This window comes from Anopheles darlingi, chromosome 2 (assembly GCF_943734745.1).
Source record: "Anopheles darlingi chromosome 2, idAnoDarlMG_H_01, whole genome shotgun sequence".
Lineage (NCBI taxonomy): Eukaryota > Metazoa > Arthropoda > Insecta > Diptera > Culicidae > Anopheles > Anopheles darlingi.
In genome coordinates, this window is record NC_064874.1 from 86,726,902 (window position 1) to 86,746,901 (window position 20,000).

At 51.4% G+C, this 20,000-nt stretch overlaps 1 protein-coding gene across 1 annotated transcript in view; it reads right to left on the reverse strand.

Annotated features, from left to right (window-relative positions):
• The window catches only part of LOC125952827 (protein O-mannosyl-transferase TMTC2), a 125,318-nt gene that overhangs the window by 39,803 nt on the left and 65,515 nt on the right, over window positions 1-20,000 (reverse strand). Inside the window, exon 4 of the mRNA XM_049682559.1 lies at window positions 18,553-20,000. This exon is cut by the window's right edge and continues 674 nt beyond it. Coding sequence (XP_049538516.1) covers window positions 18,553-20,000 — 1,448 coding nt within the window. The remainder of the gene's footprint in view (window positions 1-18,552) is intronic.

Genomic DNA, 20,000 nt, shown 5'->3' on the forward strand with positions numbered 1-20,000 from the left:
CTAAACCAGTTTGAAATGCAGTGCCGGTAGTGACATGGATTGTAAAAGATCCGAAATCAGTTCCCGAACAGTGTAATCATCGGTCTCAAGTCGACGAAAACTGTTCATTGGTTGTAGCGCAGGTTAAGTAAGTAAAACCTGAAGCGCCCCGGAGATGAATTCAACAAACTACTTTCCTCAAGTAGTGTAAACTTCTACCAGGGCGCACATATGGTGGTTAGCGAATGGCGTCGAGTGCAAGGTAATGTCTCTACTTTCAGCGACTTTCCAGCGACAATGGAAATTGCATCCGCTTTTCTTGTGCCAGTTTCCAAGTAGTAGCAAAGTTTTGACTTTTGCACTTCTTTCCACTGTTTCAGCAGAGCGACGGCAACACACCAGGTATGATGATCTCTTCTACCACACTCAACGCATCCCAAGCCGTATGCTAAATTAATAACTGAAGTACCAGTGGAGACCAAGATTTAATTAATTCACTCAACACACCATGGCCCCCGGAGGGGTGGTGCGGGCTCTCCATGCACCCACCTGTGCGGTGGAATCGCGCACAGAAAAGTGATTCGGTCGGTAAGGTCGTGCTCATCAGCCACAAACTTTACTCGCCTCGGCTGCAGGTAATGGTGTGGACGCTCGTTCCGTTCGTTCGCTAAAGGGCCAAGCTGCCGGCTCAGATTTTCATCGTTTCAGCATAAAAACGATCACTGCTAAAAACAGGTTAAGGTGCAAACCGAGGCAGCAACGGTAGCTGCTGCTGCTACGGCGTCCCGTTCTTGAGGAGCGCCGACGACGACGAAGAACGGCGAGCGATGTACGAGGCGATGTTCTCCTCGCTCGCACCCGTTAAAGACCGAGGCCATAAATTACCCGGTTCGCTACAGTAAATAAACGTGCACACGGTGATTTGGTTTGCACCTTTTGCACCACCATTTGTACCACCTCACCACACCTTCGCCTTCTCCTCTTCACACGAGATGGGGAAGGACATGAAAAACGGGCGCGAAAATCGCGTCTTGTAAGCGGAATCACCGGGAACGAGGAAAGTTACGGCGTACTGTGAACGGAAATGGGGCGGAGGGCGGGAGTGGGTGTCATGCCTGCCCGCATAAAGCCTGGCTCGGTGGCGGGTGGATGACGCCAGGCGAGAAAACGTACAAAAAGCAGCATGTTTAGCATAAATGCGTCACCCTCGAACCACGCACCTTGGCACCAACCAAGGTCCAAGCAGCAGTGACAGTGACAGTGACGGCACTCACTGGAGCAAAATGGCATACTAAAACAGTGTGTGCGCGAGATGAGATGATGTTCGTAGCGCTGATTCCATCACACCATGAGTTGAGCTCTAAATGGAAAGCATTTTCCTTGGCCTGGGAGAAATGGTCCTCCCGCTTTTTCTTTTGTCCTGCAGCCCGCAGCTCGATCGGCCATGGCATGTTCTGTCATGTGTGGCAGTGGCGGTGGTAATGGTGGTGCTGGTAATGTTGCGTCGTCAGCAGAAGGGATCGAGAGCGAGATCAGCAGCAGGATTTCGACGAAAAATTTATGCTGATTGAAAAGAGATGAACTTGCGTCGGTGTAGGGTTTAAAGGTGCGATCCCCGGGACTCCATAAATAAGGCTTACCAAGGGTGCTTCAAGTTCCCCGCCGGGCCAGGTCTCGTGCGGTGCGACAAGGGTTCGAGCGATCGGGTAATGAAATGGGTTTCCATCCGAGGACCTCCAGGGACCCGCCAGAATCTGATGCCGATCAAAATCAATTAAAATGTGCAAAACAAATGCTGAGATATGGGGGTGGCGTGATAGCGTGGGCTGCAAAGGACCCCCTGTTTAAGGGTGCGTAACACCTGCGTAATGTAAGGGATTTCCGCATTCACTGCTGACCCCGATCAGCCGGGAGCGGCACTCGCCGGGATCCTTTTTAGCAAATTTTCATCACATACCTTTCACCTCAAGCACCTTCTTCTATCTGGACCAGACTCTGTAGTTGGATAATTTAGAAAACTTTATTTTCCCAACCGGACCAGCTAGCCAGCCAGCCAGCCAGGGAAAGGTTCGCCTCACCTTTTCCGGGGCTTAGGCCTACCGGATACCGGACCGAAGGATCATTTACTTTACACCGGAGGCATTGTACTTCATTAAATCAACAAATTTATTACGACTTCATCGTAATCCGGTCCCGGGCTTTCTCCCGACACCTGGGCCTGACCATTCCGAGGGTCTATTCGCGGGTTGGCACACGCTCGGTGATGCAGGTCGATAACCCTCCGAGGTGAGGGCGGACGAAGAAAGTTAATTAAATCCATTTCCTCCAAACGGCAGACGGAGTCTGTGGAGTGGATTTAAATTGTTGGAAATGTGTCGTTCGGAATTTTCCCGGACGCCAACAGTTGGACCAACACGGATATTGTAATGAGAATTCACACTTTCGAATCCGAATTGGAACACGTACACTGTTGCAGTAGTCCTATTCCTCCCTTTCTGCCTGCACAAAGAGAACGCATTCCATGCCGAACCACAAAACGGTGGCTTTTCGCTACTTTCCGCTGCCGCTAGTGTGCTAGACCCTATTCGGGGGTTTTAAAACTGTTCCAAAAGTATAAAAATCCGAAGACATGCTTGCCCGTTAAGGAAAAAGAAATTAAACTGCGGAAGCGAATGAAAAGTTCCCCGAGGGGGGTTTGAGTCGCCTTTCCATACGAAGGCATCCACAGTTTTAATGGTTAGCGGGAAGGAGGAGATCCTCTTGGAGGAGAGGAGTTTTAATTTCTTTTTGCCAGTTGTTTTGCCACAGCCCTCATCCCTTCGTTCCCGGTGGTCACGGTCCGCCTTTCTGGTCGTCCTCCATTTCTCGGTGTATTCTATGCCTTCGCCTAACGACCGCGCGTGACCTTGCCAACTTTTGTGAAATAGTTTTCCGGCCATTGAGCGGCCGCTGGCTTTGAGGTTTTCCCATCCATTTCGCCCGGTCCCGGGCTGTTTTCACGTTCATTAATTGGTGCGGGTGTAAATTTAAGGTATGAGTGAGAGAGAGAGAGAGAAAGCGAGAAAGAGCGATACGGTAAAAGAAGAGGAACCCGGGCAGCATATTGATGCTTACACAGTACCTCGCACCATTCTCCCCTGGGTCCCCAACAAACCTGTTGCGAAAAAAAATGCTAAAACGGGAAGGAAAAAAACGTTGGACCGTTGCTAGGCAGTGGACCGGAAAAAAGGAAGCTTGCAGCTAACCACCCTACCCTGCCCCCCCCTCATAAAAGCGGGTGGTTTGAAATGGGTGGAAGAAAGCAGGAAAGAGAGGAAAAAAATAATATTCTAAAACATCCCAAGACGTTCGGCATGTTGGCATCGAAATTAATTTCTTTGGCTTTGCTGGAAAAGCGAAGCGAACCAACACACAAACACAAAGAAGACAGGTCGGCCCCTATCGGGGTGCGCTGCTGAAGCGAAGCGAAGAGGCCGCTACTCCCTCCTCTCTTACTCTCTTTCTGTTTTTCCACTAACCACTAGACCACGAGTGCTTGCGTGGTCGTGGTCGGTTGGTTTGGCCGGCTTGGGGTTTTTTCTTCGAACCTTCCTTAAAGTCCAGGTTCTCGGCATGCTTGGCCATACTGGGTCCTTTTTTGCTGCTGCTGCTGCGTCACCAAAACTTGCGTAACGAAGCTAAGGAACAACTTTATCAACCGATCGCCTCGTTTTTTTTATGAGTGGCTGTTCAAACACCAATACTTAACCACACTGTTTATGCATTTCTATGTCTGTTATAAATATGAAATATCTCTAGCAGAACGAGCAGATGGGGATGCAAGGCAGCGTTTGAAAATCATTTAATCAACCATTTGCTGGTGCACCGTCTAGTAGTAGCTGGGACACAAACGAGAGCAGAAACGTTCAATCGAATCAGATAGCCAAGAGATGGCCGAGCAGACATCAAACCAATTTCCGTATTATGAGAACCTTTCAGCAAAACTGATATCCTTTCAAACCGTCTACACTCTTGTGTGTTGTTTTTTTTCAAACCCCGTGTGTGTGTGTGTGCTTTCTTCTTTTTTATTAGCTCCCCTTCCTCTTTCTCTCTCTGCCAAGACGAACTCTCGAGAAGGAAATGGCAAAATAGATTTAAAATATGATTCAAAGCGTTCAAAGCGGTATCTCTGATCGGAAAGGTTCATTACAGGCTGGCTGCCGGCTCCCGGTTGTGGCTTTGCAGCCACTTCTCCTTCAGCTCTCCCTCTCTCTCTCTCTCTCCTATCAACGGCTCGTGGCATCCGGATCCCAGTCCACTTACCGGGTATCCGGGGATAGAAGAGTGCCGAGCGTAAAACTATCGCCATCATTCGCCGTTCTTCGGCTCGGCATGAAAAGGGGGTTTGAAATTGAATCCGTAATGACGTTTACTGGTGAATTGAATTAAATTTATACTAACTCGGTATGCGCATAACGATAACAAATGGCAACCGTAGGATCGCTCGTTGCCCCTTCTTCGTATCCGATACCGTATGCTGCTGGGAGGTGCTCTTGTAGAGGGGGTTCGAGTGTGTGTTTAAGCTCCTAGCAGGAGATCACCAGCAGTGGTGTCTAGCAGCATGGTATGCTGCTACTGCTAAGGATGAAGAGTGCTGTACTCTGTGACAATTGAAAGAGCGAAGCGAGACAACCTCATTACAACGGAGAGGCCCGAGGTAGCAAACAATGAGGATATTGCTAGACGCCCTTGAAACAGGAGGAAGAACCTCAGACCCTTGCCTCGATAGACCTCATCGATAGACTCAATAACCACCAGACGCACACGAGCCGAGCCTGCTGGAGATTGGCCTATTTGAATATTGAAATCGTGCCTTCGCCGATAGTTTATAACTCCGCGTTGGACCCCCGAGACACGCGACCGACAGAAAGTTGTGCCATGGAGCAGGCAGGCTAACACTTTAGGGTTCTTACCACCCCCTAACCGAACCCCCTGCCAGCTTTCGATTATCGACAATCGAGGCGTCGCTCGCAGAGATGGGTAAAGTTTGAGGCCACAACGTTTAGCGTGTGCGGTTCGGTACGGGCCCACGGCCGGGGTCCACGAACACGAACACGAATCACCGTCAATCACGGAACGGTCGATTTATGTTGGAAGACAATTTATGAAGCCCCCAGCCCCCCGGGACTGGCTGCTATCACCCCGAAAAATTGAACTCGACATAACGATCGCGAGGGGATAGGATACGAGGAATGGTTTTTAGTATTCGCGGAACGACACGGCACGGCACGGCACGCCAGCGGAACTTGCAGCTCCGGGGATTTCCGAGTTCGCACGAAGATATAATTCATTTCCTTTCCTACGCCTTCAACGTACAACGGCAACTTCCGTCTCGTGCGTGTTTGAGGTCCGTAAGGGCAATGTTAGGGGAAAGGGAACGAAGAACAATCGAGTTCGAGGTTCGCGACAAGCGACAGTAATTTCCGTTGCAAATTGATTCTTAATTGTCCGTAAATAGGTCAGCGCATTATTTCGCGAATATTAAGCGTAGAAGAAGGAACGATGCTGGCCCCGGGCTGGCTGCTGGGGCCGGAACCAAAGTTTATGCGAATCACGAACTCTTCCCAGAGAGAAGGAGAGAGAGGAGTGGTTCTCCCGGAACGGTTATGGGCTGCCTAGCTAGGTTCTTCGCTTCCCGGGGATGGTAATATCTTTTCCTTTCCTTCTCCGTTTTTGCTATCTATTTGTTCCAACAACCTCACTTTGTATGCGGTCAGCGATTGGGACTTCGTTTTATTGATACAATGCGCGACAGTCGTCGTCGTCGTCGTCGTGGGCTGTGGCTTCCGTGGGGTGTCTTTTGGATAAATTTATGCACCCTCGCCACACAGAGTCGAATGTTTTCTGTTGGATGAATTTCCCAGCGAGGGAGAGTTCGCGCACGCACGAAGTATACGGTTTATCGAGACAAAATATGAATATCCCCTCATGGCGGAGATGTCTTTCCCTTGCTCGCTTCGGATTCACAGAAGCATAATTCAAAAACAACAAATCAACCACCGATCGACGACCAGCCCGAGAGTGTATTTGCTTACTGGGATTTTCGTTTAAAATGCTCCCTATTTTCACTCTGCAACACCACAAACACCAACAGACCCTCATCGTGCGCTCTCTAGCAATCGGAGGCTTTTGATATTTTATAATTTTGTTTTCCATTTTGTAAATTCCTGTTCAATCGAACCGGAAGAAGGGAAAGGCAGGGAATCCATCCCGGTGATCAAGCTCAAGGGACGCTACCACCGGGCGTTCACTCGAACTCGAACTCTCCATTAGGCTGCCCATTCATCGAACCGGATCGAACGAAACTTTTCACCAAAAACGACGGAGGCGCACGATGAAGATGCCTCATTTGAATTGCTGATCATCAACGGATGCCACCTTCTGGTGAAGCCTCTCAATCAGCAAACCGTCCGTCCGTCCACCAGTACCGGTCCGCCCAGCTCGGCTGCCAGTCGAGCGCTTGATTGAAGGAACTTGACTTTAATCAAAATTTATCGATTATAATTGGTTGACTCCGTCCGGTCGGGAGTGTGGCGCGGAACGGAGTGGAATGGAATTTCAATATCGGTCCTCCGGACACATTCCGCCAGTCCGCCCCGGCGATGATAATTCGGAAGGAGGAAGACGGGCCCCGTAGCCGTCGGGGAATGGGAAATGGAATGTTGTGTTGAAGCACGATTTAGCGCCACTGTCCTCTCTTCCCCGGTTCCCCGAAAATGATTCGATATTTGATTATCGTTTACTTTTCCTGCTTTTTCCTGCCGGTGGTCCGGTGAGGAGGATGAGCGCGAGCGGTGGGAATTTAGATTTTGCCGAACGGAACGGAACGAAATGGTGACGAATTTTCGCTCAATTTACCAATAACTTCCAGCGCGCGCAGTAGAAGGGGGCAAAACGTTACGATGGGGAGAGGAGAGTGAAAGGGAAAGGTAACTTTTTCCCTCCCCCGGTGACAGGCTGTGCACGGTTCCTAGCCAGATGTTGGAGCACACAAATTTTGATCAATGCTAATGAGGCTGCTGCTGCTGCTGCTGCTGTTCGCCTACGACTACGGCTACGGTACCCAGCCCGGCTTCAACACGAGTCAGCAACGAGCCACGTGTTGTCGCAGCTGTCATCGAAAGATTTGTATCGTTCCGGAGCACCGATGAGCAATTTATTCCGCGGCATAATTTGTGCCAATTTGTTACAAACCTACAAAAAAAACCAGGACAGAGTGATGGTCTTCCACCTGCGTGCGGAAGTGCGGGAGGAAGAGCAATACGCAAAACATTTCATAAATTTCGATTGTCATCGAGGAAGGATCTTCTGTCACAAATGCTGACGTGGAACTTAATAGGCATTTGATTCGCATTTCTGGTGTTGAATTCTAACGGAAACTGGGCGAAAAAAAAATCCGAGAATCTCGTGCAGCGATAATTTATCAACCAACGCGATGGCCGGTACGGCGGGCTTGTTAGATCGTTTGACACGGAGTGAACCAGAAATTAGCTTCATAAAAGCACCAGACACCACGACAGTCTGCGTGCCAATGACTATCGGTCGGGAATAATCAGCTCAACGTTCGCCTATCTATTGCCGTCATGCCACTGAATACTGAACCGAATACAAAATCAAATCTCACCTTACACAACTACCGGAAACGCTTTCGTAGCAACAGCAGCAGTAGCAGCATCAAATCGGACCGACCAGAGGGCATACCAGAAGGGGGACCACAAAAAGAGCACCACTCCGCCCGATAACTACCCTCATAAATCATTCCACGACATTCGCTCATAATAATTCCGACAAGTTTATAACCATAAATTATTAACTACCTTCCACCAACCACCCCGGGGGTAGTCGTAAGGGCTGAAACTAGAGATTGCCGGTCGGCGCCACGCTTTTTTGCGTTCTCTACTACGTTTTACCGCAGAACTCACCTTCGGCAACCAACCAACCGACGGACCGACCGACCATTCCGTTTACTTTTCTGCTTTCTTTCTGCTCTGCTGCCCCTTTCCCCCTTGTCCCCTGGGTCCGAGTGTCGAAGTATCCCTTTCAGTGAGACGAGGTCGATACCGCCGGGTGGGTAAAAGGGGTAACCGGGTTATGGTCATAAAAAACTCACTATATCATTGATAATATACTCCACGCGGGACCTGCGGCAATGGGGAGGCGGTGCGGAGGAGGGAGTTGAAGTTGCCCGGCGTCCCATTCGCCGTTCGCTTGTCTGACAACGTCATTGACAGCTAGCCTCGCCCTTGTCTGCCTCATCGCCGTCGTCGTGGCCATCGTGTTCCGTGGCGAGACGAAACAAAATGAAAGGCAACCATTTCGCACCAGTTCCAAGGGGAGGGGACACGGGAGTAAGGCAGGCAACGTGCATGGCGCCGGCCTACCGCAAGCCGCATTGCCCCCTCCCCCGGAGGAAAACTTTACCAGAGCAAAGGCAGAGCAGAGCAGAAGTGAAGTGAACGGGATGAGATAATTTTGCAGTCCTCGGAGTTCGATAGCCTACGGCGGCGGCGATGGTGGCTGTGGTTGGCCGTGTGGCTGACTGGGCAGATAGTTGGCCAGGACAAAACGGCAGGGGCGAAAAAAAAGGCCCTCCCTCGGTATCTATCGCAACACAGTACAACGCTTAACAGGAGGAGAACAGGTACAACGCAGGACACAGGACAGTGGAAGAGGAGGGTCTTTGCCTTCGAGCAAAGTTTGCCAATCTCTGGGTACAGGGGTACAGGGGGTAGCTGGAAGGTATGGTGTGCCCGCACACACACACACACAGGCTTACAGACACAGCAGAGTGTGAAATGGGTTTAGTTGGGGCCCACGCTCTCTCTCTCTCTCGCTCTTTCTATTGCCTCCCCCCGAAAAAAGGGGTTTTGTTGCTGCTTCTGCTCCGGCGCCGCCGAAGGATCAGCAGAAAAAAAAAAACCAAACGGTAGCAAAACTGTGAACATGTAATCTTACTTCTTCTACTTTCATGTTGATGAGAAATGGGCGGCCACACCACCCGGTGCTTTTTTCATATTCGGTTTAGGTCTGTTATGGAGTTGGAAATTGGACTTTTAGTGTGAAGGCAGGAAAGGGACGGGGCGGGGAGAAAGGCAACCAAATAAGCAATAGGCTTAGGTGTATTTCACACTCCAGGTGTGAGAACTGTCACCAGCTAGCTGCTGGGCGCTAGCTAACGGAATTGAATTCGAAGTCACGCTAACGGTAATATGTAGGGATGACGAAACCAACAATCCAACCAACAACCAGTGGTCACAGTCCAACCACTGAATTGAACTGGTTACGGCGGAAACCTCATCCGTATCCGACTCTTCTTGGAATGTTTGTGCTTCGAAAAAAAAACAAACCTGAATCCTGATCCGGTATGTTTACACCGATCGGTGACTACACCGACGAAGGAGTAATGTAGTAGCAGCAGCAGCAGCAGCGGCCGGTGTCGGGAAACGAATAACTTTTACCATCGCCCTTGGCCAACGGTATTACCAACGATACCTGCCCGCCACGTGGATGATCTGCGGGAAGGCAGAAAAACGTGTTGAGCAAAAAGAAGGGAAAACGAGTAAAACTCTCGTCTCAAAGCCCTCGTCCCAAGGCGCTTCGTTGGAGCTAATCGAGCCAAGTGCAGGAACCACGTGCCGGAACAACCGCCGGACGCCGGACCGTTTCCTGATTACATTCCGACCGCCCGACCTCCAGGGGAAGGATGAAAACACCTCAACCTCACTAATGGAGCAGAGGGCCTTCTTCTTCTCCTCAAATCTCCCCTCCGGGCCGGGGGAGGGAGGCGGGAATGAAATGAAGCAACTTTGATCAGACATTATTTTCACACCTTCCGGTTCTTCCTCGAGACCGGCGACTCCGTCCCCGCTCTGTCCCGAGCGTGTTCGTGTGTGCCAACTGCGGTACCACCACCACGGGGAGTGAGATGAAGCTTTCCACGAACGCAGAAAGCGCCGAGGTTGTTCGCCCGGTTGCTGCTAACGAGTTGCGGCAACTCCGTTCAAGCCGCTCACCTGCTGGGAGCTTCCAGTAAAAGGAGGAAGTCGACCGCTTTGGCATCATTTGTAGGCAATTTTCGGGTTGCAGGAAATTAGGGCACATGTTTCGCTCGCTACTCTCGCTGGCGTCTCGCTGGCTGCTGAAATTTGCACCCCGCGCGCGAGTTGCGTTCACCCCTCCGGAGAACTTTTGTTTTGGTGAATCAATTATGTTAATGAGCCAGAGTGCGCACGAGTGTATGTGCGTGTGTGTGGTCTTGATTCGTCTAAAGGGTGCAGATGCGAAAATTGTGTTCATAATTTACGAACCCAAGCATGATTTCCGAGAAATGTTTAAACGCATCAACACCAGCAACAGTTAATGCTAAACACTGGCTGCTTTATTGGAACATCATAAATTTCAATGAAGAGTGTAATTGCGAAATGGGCTTCTCGCTCATCCATTTCCCAGCCTCTAATTTGCTTCACTGCATGCATTCGCATTTGTTCAAAGCGATACACATACAACCAAAAAAACAGTAGAGAAACAAAAGCGCTCGAACTGCAAAAACCAGGAGTCAATTCTGAGGGAATAAAAAATTCTCCACCAGGAACTGCCCATACTGCACCCACAGTGAACTCTAGTTTCGTGCGAAAACATGCAGTTTGTTTGGCAAAATGCAAAAAAAAATAATAAAAAAATAAAACTCCAGTGAAGGTAGATCATCCGCCTGAAAAAAAAGAGGGAACGAACGGAAATGAAGGATAGCTCTGTGTGAGGGGGGTAAGCGTAGGCAAGGGGTGTAGATAGTTGGGTAGCAACAAATTTCCGGCATTGCAAATACACCGTTGCGATCCACCGTTCCGGATCCGCTACGGACTTTCCTCGCTTTTGCTGCGACTGCTGCTGAATTGGCCGCTGGATTTCTGGCACTGGCTCTATTTGCGCGTTGTCAGCACTGCTCTCCGTCCGGACCAGGTGGTGGTGGTAGGAATGGAGGTAAACTTTCCTGTGGATCCTGCGGACGTGCCAGCCGGCCAGCCAGCCAGAGACACTGGCACCGTGTGTAACCTCCGATGAGGCAAGTTGTGAACGCACACTCTGTGCCCGGTAATTCCTGAGCAAAATCTCGAATCCCAATATTGTCTGTCGCTGGCCAACCGACGGAGGAGCACGACCACCGTCACATAAAGCTACTGGTGTCGAGTTTCTGTGTGTATGTGTCTGAGAGAGAGAGAGAGAGAGAGAGAGAGAGAGAGAGGTAGCATCGAAAAAACCTCGTCCCCAAAAAAGGGCGCTCCGTGAGAGAAGGGGCTCACTGTCACCGGAAAAAGGAGTGGCTAGCAGGCTGAAGGAGGGTAGATAAATATCTTCATTTCCGAAGTGGTGCACCGCGTGTCGCTCCGCCGGCTTACACGGCTTCTCACACCCGTTGCGGTGGTGCCACCACCACCACCGGAAGGATTTTGGCCAAAAACCGAGTCCACAATTTCCGCAACTGACTACAGCGATGGTGAAAGTGGGAGGGAAGGGAAAAGGAATGGGAGCCGAGATGAGAGTGGCCACTCGCGAACACCCGGGCACAGATGGCGCCGGGGCCGCGCGCAAGAAAAGGGCTGCCGCGTGGTGGAAAGTGTAAATTGCTGAAATAAATCCGGATGTTGGTAGCGAGCGAAATTGGGTTCCTGGATGATGGTGGTGCACGCCTGCGGGAGCCTCCCCATCGTGAGCACCGCTCCTTCCTCTGCCGAGTGTTTTGCGTTGTGACTCACTATCCGAATGGTGAGACGGGAAAAAGCAGAAAAAATGAAGTCGAGCACTCGTCGTCGTGGAAAGTCAATTGGGCGGGACTTAAAGAGTCTACAAAAAGGGATAATAACCTCGAGACCTTGAGGTTCACAGCGCAGCGATTAGAGACTGGACCTGCCCGGAGTGTATTTAGACCATTTGCTGCCCTGCTAATGAGTGGCCAGCATCCTCGCGGCTCGCGCCTCGCAGCCTATTTCTCCTCCTCCTCTTCGACGATTATTAATGATCGATCGATGGAATAAAGTGAGGATTACTTCGCAGGATCACAGGTGATTACGTTTTAATGAGCGACCGAGACCGGCACCATTGCCTGTGACTGTGCTGTGGCTGTGTGCGTGAGTGTGTGTGTGTGTGTGTGATGTGGTTTAGTATTCGATCGGCATCCACTTCGCCACCAACCGCTCGCTGCAGGTTGTGGTTTTATCGATTGCCAATCCAGAACCGCGCACCACTTTTGTGTGTGTGTGCGTGTATCTATCCGGGTGCGATGTGATGCGATGCCATGTTACCTTGCGGCTTAGCATCATTAGTATGAGATTATGAATTCTATGAAGCATTCGGGATAACATGGGTTTTTACATCCCACCACCTCTGGCAACCGGGTTTTAGTGCGGGAAATGCGTCCTTGTCATGTCATGCGGCTCTAAATCACTCGAGTAATCGTTTCAATTTGACTGGCGTTTAATTGAAAGCGGAGCAGCACAGATTGATGGAGCATTTACTACTCGAACTCGGGATTAGCCCGCGCTAAGACTCCTGAAGTGCTTGAAAGGCAGTTATGCTTTCGGTTTGGCGATGGAACAACAAAGCATATTCAAGAGTCGTTCATAGCCCTTCGAACCGTCACCGAACGGGAATACAAAACGTCTTAATCGCAAGAGCACATCGACATCGTAATCGATCGAAACGCCCCAGGATGTTTATTGCTTTCGATGCTTCGATTCGGGGAGGTGGGAGGGGGAGTTTTGCATTTCTAATATTTATATCGGTTCGGTGAAGATCGATAAACGCCATGCCACGTGCCATGGGATGCTGAATAATGAACGGTGTGGCGCCTCCACCAGCACCACAACCACCATGCGCCTCCATCACCGTGCGCTTGGGAACGAATGCTACTAATAGAATGATAATCTGGCCACTTACACTGATAATCCCCACTTCCAGCAAGCCTACCACCACCATCACAACGCGAGTCCAGTCGTTGTGCTTCTAATCGAGCTTAAAATCGTGGTCGGCCCTCGGCCTCCGGCGTTTCGGGGGAAAGTTGTTTGCCACGCTAATCCATACCGGGAATCGGTCGCTCGTTTCGCTTCCTTTACTTCCAAAGCGGGAAAGTCCTGGTTCCCGTGGGAGGGAGATGCGGCTTCTCTGGGGGTTCACGACAATTCTATGCTTCCGTGCGGCACAGGGAAAGAGATTTTTACTCTTCTTCTCTCTCTCCCCCTGTCACTCTCTTTCTCTCTCTCTCCTGTTCTCTCTCTAGCTCTCTAGCAATGTCTGCGCATTCCGATCGCACTCACCAGGCGACCACAACCGGCAAAACGATTTCGATAAAATTCAAATGAGCTCATCCACCGTCGATAAACTAATAAAAGGCCGGCCCACACCGGTGTGTACGTGTGCATGTATGTATGTATGTATGTATGTATGCATGTGACCAGCACAACCACAAAAAAGGGACCCAAACGACCACCGGTTCAAACCGCCGAACGCACCACCACCAGCACCACCTCCATTGGGTCAGGTTAGGGATATTGAACGTTCGCTCGCTCGAGAGCGCCAAAACCACAACCTCGGTGTGAGTGTGTTTGTGTGTGGTGCCATAGAGGTGAGGCGAGGCAGGACACTGACACCACCGCCCTCAGTTGCAACTTTGGCAGAAAACTTCGACCTTCGACGAGCCGCCATCGCCGTTCCGTTCCTTCTCACTTCATTTCGTTCCCGCGTCCTCTTCGATAGTAACGAGGGAATTCGGGAAGGTAACCAACCTCCTTCCCCGGGTATCCTAAGCTTGTGCATGTGTGTGAGTGTGTGTGTGTGTGTGCACGTTGACTCTCTCTCTCTCTTTGGCTCGATGCGGCACTGCGGTAGTTTGCCGTTAGTTACACATGACCAGGTTTTGTGGCTCGTCCTATTACGACCTTCTTTAATGGGAAATGGTTAGGTAACCGAAACCACCACCTCGGACGAATCGATCGTCTAAGCACAGGATCCTGGGGCACGTCGACAAGCCAATCGCGACCGAGACCGAGGTCGTGCTAAAGTGAAACTTTAATTTTTGAATTAAACGTCGCGAATGCGGTCTTAGTATCCGTCGCTGCAATCTCACGAGACAACAGACATCCTGGATGCAATCCCTTTTCGAAAACAATCTTTGACAGGCGGATTAGACTGCGGAAGTGGTAACATGTCGTGTCCCACGAGCTGAGGATGACTGCGTGACACACACACACACATTTTCAATGCATCATTTCGCCTTTCGCCAGCATCGAGGTGCACTTCGAATGGTTTGGTTGGCGTTCGCGGGAAAAATCGAGTTAAGATTTTCCTTTTCTGTCCGGATAAGAACCGCACCGCATCTAGATACCATTACCAGGAAGAGAAAGTGAGAGAGAGCGAGAGAGAGAGCATTCGCCGTTGGCAGTGGCGAATGGTGTGCGCACTGTCGGAATGGAAAGTGGATTATAATATTGAAAATACATTGACTGGAAAAATATGATTCCAGCTTCCAAGTTATCTCGACGACGTCTACTAGGGACGCCGAGTGCCGCCGATCGGCAGGCCGAGGGGCTCAAGTGATTGGATAGAAAACGTACAAAATGGCACCGCGGAGTGCAAGAGCGGTGAAGATGTCCTTTTCGCTGTGCAGCAGGTGAGTCGAAAAACGGATCGACCGTAAGAGCGTGAATCAGCTTGATCATAATCCCAGACTCCAGGCTATTCGAGGAGTGACTCTGTGATCACTAAATACAGAAGCGAAGGGATTGTGAGATGAGATACTATTCTGCTTCAAGCTTGAGTGCTCGTTAACGGGAACCGCTTACTCCAGTCAAGCGTTAAGCCAGGGGCTCAAACTATCAGTTTCCTGTCAATAATCCGTTTGTGTCAACCTGTAGTCGAGCAGATCGTGCAGCAAAAGTTAAGCTGAAATGTTGAGTAGGTTCACCTGACTGACAATCTGAACTGAGAGCAAATTGTAACCTCATTTCCAATCCCCGGTTTTGGCGTCAATCGTGTCGTGTCACAAGAGTGAATGTTACGCTCCGGTTCGCTGAGTGATTCCCAAAAACCAAACGGGACTGACAAGCGCATAAACCGTCAAATACGTCACCAAGGCACCAAACAGGACAGACGAACCGTTCCGTGGCGTTGCGTGGTGGTGGTTCTTGGCTTTTATTTTTAAACCAAACGACGTGCAACGTCCCGTTAGAACCGTTCCGGTCCTCTCGTCGATACGGAGACGAGAAGGAAATCTGGATCCTTCTCCCCCCAACCCGATGACAACGATGACAATGTTTACGATCATTTCCCGCCCGTCGTGGCCCAATCGATTGCGTGCGAACGGCCCGGATAGACCCGGACCATTCAGACCGCGACCACATGAGGCGCGGTCCGGGAAAGCGGGGTTGGTTTTCGCGTCACTATTTGCGCTCGTGCTGTTAATTGATTTTCCTGCGTCCAGCGGCCATGGAGCCGAAGCTGTTGCGTTTCCTGGGAACCGGACGCAGCGGTTCTGCGTTTCCGATCGATCGTCCAAGTGGTAGGCTAAATGTCAGAGAGAAGGCGACGGCTGACCACTGTCGGTGCGACCGTAAGCGCGACGGAAAGACAGATGGTTTGCCGTGTCGAAGGGGGACTGCCTTGGCTTCGATGGACCTTCCGTCCAATCATCAGGTGGTATACTGGAGCTAGATAGAGAGAGAGAGAAAGAAGAGCGGTGGCAACCACCGGGACTCGACTGGACGTACCTTACGGTCACCATGGTGCTCTTGAAGCATCTACTCTACTCCGGTAACTCCTGGACTGGAGCGATGATCCCTTTACCTGAGGCAACACTCCACGACCATCGATAAATCACCGCGACTAAGTGACGAGATTGAGTGGTCGCTCCGTCGCCGGTTTATCCGGTCGTCTGCCACCCATTTTGTGAACAGCCCAGGTAAAGGGGAATTCAAATTATACTTCCAAATCCCGTCTGACCAACTCTCATGACAGGTTTACGAAATAATGTTGCCATGCAAATTTCTATTCATAAACGTACTTAAAACACAATTCAAGCTCGGCGTTTATAAGTGGCAAAGATTGCACAGAGCGAGTGTGCCGTGGCCTTGGAAACGGTTACACATCTGCCATCGAAAGCCACAAGCTGTCGTTTATCAGCGTTTGTTGCCATCTCAGGGGGATCTGCTGCTGCTACTGCTGCTGCTGCGGCTGCTGGTGTGGTCAGTGGCGCCATTTATCATTTTTTCCATGCTCTCCATCCGTCCGTCCGTCCGACCATTCGGCTAGCTAGTAGCTACTTGTCGTCGTTTTGCTGTCGAGGAGGGGTGGGGTGAAAATATTTTCATCCCCAGACCCCGGTCTGGTCGTTGGTCCGTTGTGATTAATCAATTATAACTGCTGGAACCAGATTTATGGTTTCATAAACTACGTTGCTGCTGCTGCTGTTGATGATGCTGCTCGGTTACGCTGCCGCTAGTCTGTCGATGATAGCTGCACGTGATCGTCTCGACAATGATTAGCTATCCGCCTCGCTGCTTAATGTTCGGATTTTTATGTAATCACCAAGCGCGTAATTGCAAGCGATTTGCTGCAGCTTTGTGCCATCGTGAGCGACACTTTTTACGTCTTTTTAATACGTATTCGTGAAGAGTGATTGAAGTGAAGTGGTCTCTTCGTGAAGTCGCTAGGGGTGAGTGATCCGGCTTATTTGTATCAACCCCACCCCCCTTAAGGCTAACTCTTCTGGATAGATCACTGACGCTCCGGTGATGAATACACCTGGTAAGCCACTGGTCGACAGTTCATTTGCCAGCGAAGCAACGAAGCCCATGCTAAGGCACTCGGAAGGCGAATATGTGGGGTGAGCATTTTTCTCTCTTCAAGCATAAAGACAGCATGTGCTTAAAGACCTGATTAATGTGCCATCATTACCCGGTTAAGCTTTGTCCCCTTTTCTTTTCGCCGCCCCATTCGTTTGGCCACTTGCGCGTGAACTCAACTCCATTTTCCCAACCCACGCTGGCACCTTGGAAGGAAGCACCCCTAGAAGCGCCCGCAGATAGCATCACCACCATTCACCGTCTTTGCTCTCTTTTCGCCTAGCGAGGACGAACGATCGCTGAGGGCTTAGGACATCACGAGCGCAATCCCTGGCCCTGGGATTATTTGTCTTTGTTGTGGTGTTCGTTCGCTCCCTCCCTTTCTCGTTCGTTCTCATCGTTGTGGTGGAATCGCTATTACCATGCTTCGAGCACTTTAATATATTGCGAGCGCAACAAAAGCAGCAGCACGAAGGAGGAGGAGATGTCGCGAGATGGCGGAAGGAAGGCAACACAGCAACGAGATGAATTCATGGGATTGGCATTGGCGTCCTGTGGCAATGAGCCACATTCAAAATGTCCACGGCGCACGCAGGGAGCGCTTGCTGTTACAACGTTGTTCAAATTCTGACAATTCAATTTCATCCCCCTCCCTCCCCGGCGTGGGGTCTCCACGCGAGCGAGAACGATGTTTTAAATTTACTGCCCAGCGTCGAAACATTCAAGTACATATTTCAACTTTACACCGCATTCCACGGAAGGGCATGGGGATGATGAGACGCGAGAGGGCGAGACACCCCCTCCCCCGCCCTCCCCGCGACGAGGATGGTTTTTGTTTCTTTTTATTTTCCCGTATCCACTTGGCCCGGGCCGCATCTCGCCGCTCGGTATAATATAATATTATGTTGAGCATGTAAACGGTGCGCTAGAATGTCTGTTCTCGTTGTTTATCCGGCCTCCTCCTGATGGTGCTAGAAGGCCAGCCGGGCTGACGGGCCTGCCATCGGCAGCTGCACGAGCCAGCCACCACCTCCGGGCCTCCTCGCTCCCGGGCCCACCAAAAAACCCTTCGGGGTGGATGATTGTAAATTTTTTAAGTCCACACTTCAGCAGCAGCGCCGGCCATAAATATGGGCTGCTGGTGTTGGGTGCTGCTTGTGGATCACTTTAAACTCTCATAAAATGCTTGTGTCAATGGAGGGTTTCTCGTTTCGTTCTTAAAGCACCCCCAACCTCCGGCAACTGGTCCCGTACCCCGTTGGCCACTAATCATAAACGGATCGCAGTAACCAACGGTCGAGCAGAAGAAGAAGAAAAAGAAGAAGAAAAGGACAGCCTGCTTCGTTGGGTCGTGGAGGACCGAGCAAAGTGTTGAGCGAAGGTCTTTGCGAAGGCTACACCTACTGTCGCCTACTCTGGGAAAGGCTTTACTGTGTGACACTTAAAATCGGGGCAAAACATTTGGCTGTCAAAACGATGCAGTGGCCCCTTTTTTTTGGGGGGGTGTTTCCCTTCGTTAGTGACGTTTTCGAAGCGTTTTATGCTACCAGCCCTGTGACGGTGGCCATAAAATCGGTGCTGGCACTGGTCCTGATTGCAAAGTGTGTATGTGTGTTTGTGAGTGTGCAGAGACCCTGGTCGCTTGAAGGTGGTTGCGAGATACCCCGAGAGCAAAAAAAAGAAAATGTCCACCAAAAACTCTTACCTTTTGGAGGGTTCACAGGAATCGCGCTGCGGAAGAGACTCTCCTCGTCCACCCAGTCACGGTTACGGCGCACGGTTTTTGCACTGTACGCGAGCAGCAGCAATCCGACGCACGCCAGCATCGCCTTCCGGCGCCGATCGACGGCTTTGGCGTATCGCGCATACCGTTGGCCACCGCTGCCGCTGCCGCTGCTGCCGACGCCCGCACCACGACTACCGGGCATGTGTCGCACTTTACCCGGTACACCACTGGAGGCCGGCCCGCTGACCGGCACCGCACCACTGTACACTCCACTGCTACCGGTGGTCATCGGACCAGATCCGGACCCGTGGCGATGTTTGCTGAACCGGGCGGCACCGTTGTGAGCGTTCTCACGCACGATACGCTGGTTGTTGCTGCCAGTGGCATCATCATCACCTACACCACCACCACCACCACCACCACCACTACCAGAGCCACCACCTACACGACTAACACTACCAGCTGCTGCTTCACTACACTGTAGGCCCGTGGCCGTACGGTTGCCTTTACCTACACTAACGCACCGGGCCACGAGACCCAAACACTTTCGCACCGTTCCGGCGGAAAACCACGCAGCACGCCGATGGCCATACCGATGGTTGATGGATACCGTGGACGCTGGCTGCTGGCTGCTAGTGGCCAGTCTGCTGCCAGTACGGTTCGGTCCGGTCGAACCGGTCGGTCCATCAATCAGGCTACTCGCACCGAGCCCGATCAGCAGACAGAAGCCGACGCTCGGCAAATACAGGACACGCTCGGCAACGACAAATCCCACGTAGAACAGGAGGTTAGTGGCGGGCAGAAAGGGCAGGGTGAGAAGTGCGACGGACATGAGCAGTGCTCCTGCCGGGCCGGTCGCATCGTCTGACGCGCAGCAGTCGTCGCCACCGTTGCTGCCGCTGGAAGCAACTTCCGGACTGTCGCCTCGCACCGAAGATGCGCAGGAACTCGAAGACGACGAGCAGGTGGAGGAGGAGGCCGACGAGGACAGTGAGGGTGTCCTTGAGCCGAGCGACGGCGAATCGCCGGTGGAAGAAGGTAGCAGTGCAAAGGGAAAGTGATCCCCCGCTGTGGAGGCTGCTGCTCCCTGCTTACTCTGGGGCTCACCGGGAGGCAGGGAGGTGAGTGGCCAGTGGCAGGCGAACTTCTTGCCAACCGGAGCCGGGAAGCTGCTGCTGCTGCTGCTGCTCGGGGTCTGGTTGAAGTTGATGCTCCCACTGTCATTGTTATTGTTGCCGCTGGGCGATGCCGCTGACGATGCCGAGTACTGCTCGGCGACAACTACTGGAGACGATGACGATGAAGACGAAGAAGGTTTGGTCGTCGTCGTCGAGGAGGAGGTGGAGGAGGAACCGGTTGGCACTAGGCGACAGAAATAATTGGATAGTGTCGAAGGCGAGAGTGATAAATATTTGTAGGCCGGCGTA